This window comes from Cottoperca gobio, chromosome 6 (genome assembly GCF_900634415.1).
Source record: "Cottoperca gobio chromosome 6, fCotGob3.1, whole genome shotgun sequence".
Taxonomy (NCBI): Eukaryota; Metazoa; Chordata; class Actinopteri; order Perciformes; family Bovichtidae; genus Cottoperca; species Cottoperca gobio.
Genome location: NC_041360.1, coordinates 16,974,377 through 16,983,490, shown reverse-complemented (window position 1 = coordinate 16,983,490; position 9,114 = coordinate 16,974,377). Strand labels below are relative to the sequence as shown.

The window sequence follows — 9,114 nt, the reverse complement described above, 5'->3', positions numbered from 1 at the left end:
AAAATATTTATTGTAAATATATTCTAAACATAGGACAAATACTGTCTAGACAACACTGCCAGACAATCCGTGTTCAATTATAGCCTGCTGAAGTGTCCTTGAGCAAACTAACTATCACAGTTGCCCCTGAAACTGCTGACTGCGCCTTTACCAAGATACTCAGTTCACTGACATGCCACAAGTCAGTCATCATCATCCAGATGATACAACAAGGAGAATGCCTGTAGAATGACCAAAACTAGCCCTGGGTTGACTTTTCGCCCAACTGCTTAAATGAAACCGATCCGCGTGTCCACGTGTTTGTGTCATTTCCATGTAATTTGCATATGTAAACCGGCCTCGCCTATCGCTCCGCGGCTGCAAAGAGGGAAGACGCCGATTTGTCAGTCGGGGAGTTTGAGGAGCAAATCGGAGAGCCGAGACCCGTTAATCCCGCCCTCCCAGACACGTTGCCTTGGGAGAAGCAACACGGGCCGATAGCTGGCTGAACCGTCTCCCTCACTCACTCACACGCCGCACGTCCAACACATCAGCTGCTCTCTGCCCGACGCTCCTGCTGGATTTACCGCTGAACAACGGAAGAGTCGGACCAGCCGCTCCATCCTGGGAAGGTACGTACCCTCTCTGATCCACATCTTTACCACCCTGATACACATCACTGATCACCCCTGTGTGTGTATATGGAGGTGAAACGTTTTATTTAAACAATTCATCCACAGGAATTTGGCGCAGACATGCAAATAAGAAAATATGCTTTTGTGGGATCGGATAATTAGCTATAAAATGACAAGATTATTAAGGTGTGACAATGAGACCTGTTTGAATTTCTGGTTTAAGACAATTTAATACAACAGTGTCTGCTGCCAAATGTACCATGCCTGATGAGGAAGTCTATTGTGTCTGTTACCTAACTGATTTCAAACATGCATTTAGGCGGACAGATCATTCACTTAATCTTTTTTTTATTGTTCTCTTAGGGAGAGATAGTGATGTTGGACGTCTGGATGAGGGAATTATTTTCATATAATTCATGTTTATTACCGATTTCTTTTTAAATCGGAGTGTATATGTGTGAAGCGATGGGCATCTCCATTCATGTGCCCCACCTACAGTTAGATGGAGACATAGATATCATAAAGGATATCTCCTATAAATATATTTGATGAAAGAAATGTGTGTTATTTAAACGCGCGTGTGTACGTAGAATCTGTTACCAGTATATATTTGGATTTCTGTTTGAAAGAAAGCCTGTGTGGCGTATTCAAAGTGACGATTAGAACAAGTGTGGTATGTGAATGTTGTTTTAAGACATGATTAAATCAATCCAATGCTATCATAATAATCTAGTAAGGATATGTAACGTAATATTTGTTTGCCAAACAATGAATAGTGGTTGATATCTCCCTGGTATTGTGTTGGTGTGTTGCAGTCTTCTAATAGAAAAGCACAAATGTGTGACTGAGATCATTGTATTGTAGGATGCTAAGATATATTAAGATATGTAATGCCATATAATATTTCACAAAAGTTTGATGGTGGACGATTTTCACTTGCAAAGATAAAAAATATTATGGATATATAGCAATTAGATTTAATAATATACAATACAGTGTGCAAACTCATACATATTTTACCTTGGTGTGTTGTGTCGTGTCACATTTTTTAAACTGAGATTAAATTATTAAACAGTATCTTTGCTGCTGGACAATCTTGAATCCTAATGCTGTATAATTCCAAGTAGTCTATTTTTGGATATGAAATAAATTCAGCATTTTATTACAGCTCTTCCCCGTGTTGTTTGCTAATCTGCCCCCTGGCAATGTTTTTCTTGCGCATTGTTTTGCTTCTCACTAAAATAAGTCAACCGTGGTCTCCCTGGGGCAATATTATAACCTGCAACCGGAAACATTCACATACTTTTTTTTTTTGTCTTTTCAGTGTGTGTTTTGTTAGATCTTGTAAAATCAGTAAATCTCTGCTCCACCCTCCTCTGTAACAACAAAGATCAGAAGGTGGACGTCCTGTGACAAAGACCAAGGGAGCAATTAACTCTCCTACCCTCAAACTTCACAGGAGGTATGAGACATGCCAGACGTTAAGCACTCAAAACACCAAAGATAATCCCTGTGCTGAAAATGTTGTTCTCACTTCTTCTTATCTATTAATCACTGAGGAAACACGCTGGAGAGATCTAAAGATCCCACAAATGAATTAAACACCCGTGACGAACATTTGGTCAGAGGACTTTTTATTCATTGAAGACGTTCGTCATGTTGTGAACAAAAAGTGCCAGTCCCTCATTTTGTAAGATCCTTTTTCTCCCCCACACAAGTATCACTTGTGTTGATGGGAAGTCTGCAGTCTGAGACGCTGGTCGTCATGGTGGCAGCCCCCTGCCCCCTTGAATAAACAAGCTAACAATGTTTATGAATGATTTTGGTGGCAGCAGCTGGTAGCTGATGAAGCCCGAATGAGGGAAAATACTCAGGGTGGCGATTGTTAAATGTAGATTTTATGCATTTGTTCTTGTCATGATGTGGAGATTTATACTGACAGAAATTGTGAGAGAGAAAAGATTTGAGCGCCTGAGGGCTTTTAGCAAGATCATTGTGGACACTGGGATGTTTGGTGTTTGCTTTGGATGGTGGTTAGTCTGTGTTTACTGGCTCAGGTGTTGCATCTGCAAAACAAACAGGTCATTGTGGTCTCAACAACTGGTCTCACTGCCACCATCTGCTCAGAGGGCTCTGCTGTGTATGCACCTTTTATATTCATCAGTTTTATTTAATTTCCAGTCTAACCTGCAGTGTTTAGGACACTGCATATATTTAAGATGTCTTCATCACTGCTGCTCCCTAGACTTTTCTGTATTGTTGAATTATAGTAACCATGACTTTCTGTCTCTCAGGTCAGTGATGGTCAGTGCTTGTTAGAGCCTGCAGCCGAGGATGTCTGCTACAGATTCGGACAACTCCATTGACTGGCTGGCTAGTGACAATGAGGACAATGACCGCGAAGAAGAGTCTGACTGTACCGGAAAGCACAACCACACAGAGGCTCCTTCATCCCCCGGCACCTTGCCACACCTGGGCCCGTCTGACAGCAGCTGCCGCCGGAGCAGCGAGGTGAAGGAAGGCGACAGTAACTGGAGTGAGGTCAGAGAGGCCACCAGCCGGGGATTTCCCCCCGGCTGCACGGAGACACGGGACAGCGCCACTGGACTGTGTAAAACACAACAAGGGGAAAAAACGAATGACAAAAATACTCAGCAAGCACTGAAGAGGCCTCACAGCTCCACAGAGGAGGAGTGCAAGGAACGGCAGCACATTTCCAATGTGTCAGAGAAAAACCGAATCTTCAACAGAAAGGTGAGCACCTCTGACTTTTGTCTGTTTCCCACAGGAGGTGGTTGACAGTGTCAGCAGAACTAGAGCGTGCCCTATCACCTGTATCGTCTCCCCCGCTGGTTTTACAGTCTGAGTGTCTCATGCATCACATTTCCAGTAAAGATGAGCCTCCCCTTTTAACTATAAGCTGAATTAGTCTTGCTTTTCTGAAGAACTAGTAGAGTCATTCTACCACTCAGTCAATCAGCAGAACAGTAGGGGGAGTTTAGGGTTTATCTAAATCATGTTTAGCAACTTGTATATTATTATTATTATTATTATTATTATTATTATTATTATGAACAGCAGTTTGTGGAAGCCAGTTTCATATCGCCTACAAATGAATCTATTTTTGTTTTCAGTGCATGGAGCTACAATGCTACATTCATCCACTGTCATCTATCTTGAATGGCCTTCGTTCAGGGAGATACAGAGAACGTAAGTCCTTCATTTAATATATTTTCTTTCTCTGATATTAGAGCGCAAGATGTCTGAAACGTGTATTGTTGTAGGGCAATCGAGTAACCACTTTAACTATGAGTAACTATTTCCTGTGTGCGCGTGTGTCTTCTTAGAGAAGACCATTATATCTTATATAATGGAGCTCATTTTGGATAAAGCTTCTTAGCAACTACGTTGTTTTAAAATGTACCTTTTTATATTAAGAGTAAAACAAATAAGCAAATGTTTTTTCTTTGCCATCAACATCACGCTTCAGTCCTCCTTGTAAATTAGCTGTTGGCACAGGAGAGCGAGAACATACTGTACCACAGTCTCCAATAAAGCAGCTGTTAGTGAGTCGTCTGATAAGCATTATAAAAGTCTCTGGAAGATAGCGCCATGTTCAGACGGCCTCTGAAAAACTGCTTCACTTGGGAACTTTGTCAAACCTTGTGTGACCCAACACTTCCTGGCCACAGAAGCAGGGAGTCTGTTCCTCCGCACACACATTTCACACAATCCATCTGCTCCACAGACTCAGTCCTGCTGTCAACACAGTTCATGTGGCTCATGGTACGACTTTCTTCTTTTCCAGGACTCAGCAGTTTCCAGGAGAGCGTCGCCATGGACAGGATTCAGAGGATCATGGGAGTCCTGCAGAACCCCTGCATGGGGTAAGTGTCCTCAGCATGACCCACATACTGTTAAACATGAAACAAGGAGCTCTACCACCATATGATATTCACTATATGTCTTTGTAGCTACGGACACATTTTGAGACGTTTGCTTCGTCTAGTCTTGTCAATGTTTGTTGCTTTTACTGAAATCTGATCAGAATCACAACTACAATACACTCAAGCCAACATACGGTGCTTGTTGTCTGTGACCTACAACATGTCCGTGGCACATGGCTCACAGCAGGTTGCCCTGCAAGTAGCCGCTACCCCCCACACGTTCAGAATAAATTTACTGCAGAGATTACTGGGTCTCGCTATAGCCGGGCATCTTGTTAAAAATGTATCAGGCTCCATTGTGGGAGCAGCACACTTTTGTCTGCTTGATTAGCTCTCCACTGGCCAGATGGAATAATGGAGTATGATATCGCCACTTTAAAAGGAGAAAGTCTTTGTCTCTGCAATACAATAATGTTTAAATGTTTGGATGTTTTAAATCACAAAAATAGTCAATTACTTCCATAATTATAGGCTCTTTAGCATCTGCGTTTGTATACTTAAGCACTATTGAATATCTTTTAAATCAATATCACGACGTCAATAAGAATATATGCAGACTTGACATTGCTTGTAAACTTGTAAAGTGTGTTAAGACAAACCTTCCATAACTCAACTCAACTATTTTTTTAAATTTCAATTTCCTTTTAAGTAATTAACTATGGCTAGAGCTGCAACAACTAGTTATACTCTTTATTGCCTAATAAAGAGATTGAGTGACCATACATAAAAAAAAAAACAATCATTTTAAATTGCACAACAAAATGTAATTGCGCATTATGATCATATCAACATGACACTGAAAGTCGACCAAATGAAATAGACGCTTCATGTAGCATCTTCCCTCCCCTGAATTTACCTGTATGGGAAGCAAAGTGTCAAGATGTACTGATATATAAGATGAAATGCTGCTGAGTTTGGCACAGACTAATTGGAGCCCTCACCCACCAGCTGCTGCCCTCATATGGGAGACAAAGAGTGGGTGTGGCAGCCTCCCTGCAGACAGCCGGGACAGAGGCTGGAAGGTGGACTAAACCCCTCCTTCCCTCAGTCGCTCCCTGTGCCTGCTCTGTGTTGCCAGCTGGCAGCCCCTGCAGCAACACAATGGTTGATAGGATCAAAGTGACTTTTTTTTTAGCAGTCACTGTTGCAGATAATCTTTCACATGAATTTAACATGCCCTGAATGAAGTATAGCAGGAAGGTCCTGATCATATGACACGGGCTAATCCCTCCCCACCATCTGGTTTTGACGGGTGGGAGTTAATGGGGCACTGTACCCTGCTACCCACCTCCAACGCAAACTGCGTCACCACAATTTAGTTTATTTTCAAACTGCAACGCTGTTGGAGACTGTTGTGGATTTAGTGTTTTATATTTAGAGGGGAGCAGAACTATTCTACATCAGGCCACATGTGAGCTCAAAACATGTGAGAAATGTGCCCGAGACAATCTCCTCCCCTCGCGCAAACAAGCACATGGAGCACAGGCTTGTTTAAGAGAGTGTAAGTGTTCGCCCCGCTGTTCAAGATTGCTTATTTCCTGTGTGAGTGTGATGGAGAGATAAGATTTCAGAGAAATGGTTGGCAAGATTAATGGTAGATTACTTGCTGCTAGCTTGAGTAAATATGTCTCTCTGTTCCTTTCTTTTTTTCCAGGGAGAAATATATAAATATCATTCTTAAAATGGAGGAAATGCTGAAGAGCTGGTTCCCCGACGTAAAAGTCAGAGACCAACTCACTGATCCCCAGACAGAGAAAGCTGTTGCTACCAAGAAACCGAAGGTAAAGTCTTACAGAAGAACTGTTGTGTAACCGCTCTTTGGTTAGACAAGGCCTGCTGCCAAGAATAGTGAGAGTTGCAGTGAAAGAGGGACTAAAATATCTAATATTATTTAATCACAGGTCTGGGACTGGGGAGGAGGGATTAACAGCTATTTTTACTGAGGTATTACCACAGTCTCATGTTCGCTAAGAACAATGACAGAGTAGAAAAGGTAATTTTGGAGGAGGTGTTCCTATGGGGATAAGAAAGGTCAGAATACTCTGGAACATTCCTTTGCGTTTAATTGGTTAGGATTTATTTCTGTGGCTAATCTTGCCACACCCTCCCATAAACACGGAGTTTAATGTACTGTAATTGTATTCCAGTCACCACAACAAAGCTGTTTTATACTTTGCTCATACTGTTTGCTAAGGCAACAGCAGTCATGTTAAGTTAGCAATTAGCTAGAGAACACACAAAAAGAGGAACCATTAGCTGCAGAAGAGCGAGATGTATTTCTCAGGAGTTGTGAGAGACCAAAACAAAGCGAGACGGAGAGTGAGTATTGTATAAAAAAAAAAGAATAAACACAACCTCAAATAAATGCTAATGTTAATCGGTGTCTACAAAATGTGTAAATAGGCTTGCTAACAATTTACTCCTTTTAATAAGGTGATAATATGTCTGTGTCATGTTTTTGTTGAGCTTCCTCTCAGTGGCCAAAGGAGTTTTAAAGCCACAATGTGTAGAATCTTCATGTGATTAATACATCACGTACCTTTTTGTTTGTAGAAAAATTAGAAAATCCCATAAGGTGCAATTTATTGCTGTTGCTTTCAGCCTATTCCTCTTCGTGGTCCTGGGTCAGATATTATGTGTATTTATTTTTAATGTGCTTTTAATATTTGGAAGGATCAATTCTAGGGTATGTTGCTGTTTGTGTGTTGATCAATGGATATTGTCTAAATAATAAAGTACTAAATAAATTTAAATTAAACCGTGTTCCCTTCTTTCCCACCAGCTATCTCCAGTGAGCGTCACTGCAGTCGTGAGCCCCGTCACCATCGGTGATCCTCCAGCCGGCGTCAAACCCCTGAGAGTCACCGACCTCACTCCTCCTGGAGCATACTCCGCCAGTAACCTGAAGTGGCTCCACACGTCACCCATCTGCTCCCCCATAGCAGAGCAGGCCCAGGCTGGCCCCCGGCACCTGCTGCCCCCCAGAGACCTAACGCAGGACAACGCTGTGTCCTCCAGCACAGACAGCCACACTAAGACAGACTCGGTGCCCAGAGGCCCTCCGCCGGGCAAAATTAACGCACCCTGTTTAGAGAGGCTCCTTAAGTCGACAGAAAGCATCATCATCCGTAAGGGGACGGGCGGTTTGACGGACAGCAGCTGGTCCTAGTCCACACAGACGGCTGGGTGTCCAGCTGTAAGCGCCGCCCAGCCTAGCCTTGCTCACCCTACCGGGAGCCAGTCAGCTCGCTTAGCCCATTCCAGCCTTCAGGGGAGACGGGAGCCTTCAAAAGGGACGTCACAGAGTCCACTTTAATGTGGAAGGAGTGTTGACGAACATGTTGTACTCTCTGTTTGGGAATGTGCCCTCTCTGACATGAAAAGTGTCTGCTTTAGTTTCCCTTTTGTTGACTTATCTTTGTTTGTTTTTTGTTTGCACTCTTGAATAGCGTAGTTGAGTGGGAATGATAGATTTCACATGCCAAGATGAGCAGAGCTCCTGATTTCACAACTGAACTGTTCCCACTGGCTTGTAGATGCAATAATAAAGTTTGAGTATCTGTGAAACCGCCAATATGCCTGAAAGGGAAAGAATTGCAGGAGTAGTTTGTGCTCAGATATCCAGACATGTCAGTGGTCTACATATTGTGCTGAAAATGTGGATGAAATGTGATGTTATCTCCCCCCCCATGACTCCACTCTTAAGTTTATTGATGTGACTGTTACTCATTTGTATACTTTATAAATAAGTCTTTTGGTACAACTGTTCTACCTCAGAGGGCACCACGTCACAGTTAGTGAGTAGGATGTGAAAGCTACGCTCAAAGTCTGAACACCTCACCAGGTCTGCAGCGAGCCAAACGGCCTCTGACAGCAAGGTCTGCGGTACGAGTCGTTCTGCTTGTACAAACAGAGGATGCTCTCTCCCTGGGGATGCAATCGTGGGCCTGACTGGTGCCATTGTAAAGAATGTCAACTGCAGATTTCTTTTTCGAGTCTCCCAGTAGAAGGCAAACAGTGCCTCTAACGTCAAGCTGTGCCTGTAAGCCGGTTTGATAAAGAGAGAGAATCGTTCAGAATAACTGCTCCTCTGTGGGATGTACAAATCAGGAATTCTCACTCTCCTGCCATTTTCCTGTATCGAGTAAATTATTCAGATCTTGCCAACTACTTTCTGTGGTGGAGTAGAACAATTATTTTATTTTGCCACAGAACTGGACAGTATGTTAGACCAGCAGAGAGGGACAAGGTATTTCTCTGTGTAAATCTTACAGAAAGGTTGTCGATTTTACCCTGATAAGTGGCCTTTATAGTGTGAAATTTTATACTTTCAAAATAAATGTGGTTATATTTGTTTGATGCAAAATGTATACGTATTGTTTTCTTTAATACAGGAAAGTAGAAATAATCTTAAATGCAGAAAATCAGGATTTGCTCAAGGGTTGCACATTGAATTTGTCACAATTATATAACGTAATGTTCCACTCAGCTCTTTCACCTGTATGTTAAGTAAAATATTCAGCAGCACTGTGCAGTAACATAAGAAGGTTTAT

General features: G+C 42.4%; 1 protein-coding gene across 3 annotated transcripts; it reads left to right on the top strand.

Moving 5' to 3' along the window:
• Window positions 1–397: 397 nt before the first annotated feature.
• On the top strand, window positions 398–8,927 carry ciartb (circadian associated repressor of transcription b). Of its 3 annotated transcripts, none has more exons than XM_029434415.1 (7): window positions 398–611; window positions 2,005–2,076; window positions 2,909–3,368; window positions 3,749–3,824; window positions 4,423–4,501; window positions 6,216–6,342; window positions 7,344–8,927. In XM_029434415.1, exons 3-7 carry the CDS (start codon window positions 2,949–2,951, stop codon window positions 7,728–7,730), a joined length of 1,089 nt encoding a protein of 362 aa, XP_029290275.1. In that variant the 5' UTR covers window positions 398–611; window positions 2,005–2,076; window positions 2,909–2,948; the 3' UTR covers window positions 7,731–8,927. The 3 variants fall into 3 exon arrangements, with proteins under 3 accessions (XP_029290275.1, XP_029290274.1, XP_029290273.1); XM_029434414.1 differs by having other exon boundaries at window positions 1,939–2,076; XM_029434413.1 differs by lacking the exon at window positions 2,005–2,076 and having other exon boundaries at window positions 400–611.
• Window positions 8,928–9,114: the final 187 nt, after the last annotated feature.

What these genes read in the sequence shown, in the direction of transcription:
- ciartb (XM_029434415.1), top strand. Translation starts at nt 2,949, where the DNA reads ATGTCTGCTACAGATTCGGACAACTCCATTGACTGGCTGGCTAGTGAC. An exon ending in CTGCAGAACCCCTGCATGGG is followed by an intron (nt 4,502 to 6,215) that starts GTAAGTGTCCTC and finishes CTTTTTTTCCAG; the next exon opens with GGAGAAATATATAAATATCA. An exon ending in TTGCTACCAAGAAACCGAAG is followed by an intron (nt 6,343 to 7,343) that starts GTAAAGTCTTAC and finishes CTTTCCCACCAG; the next exon opens with CTATCTCCAGTGAGCGTCAC.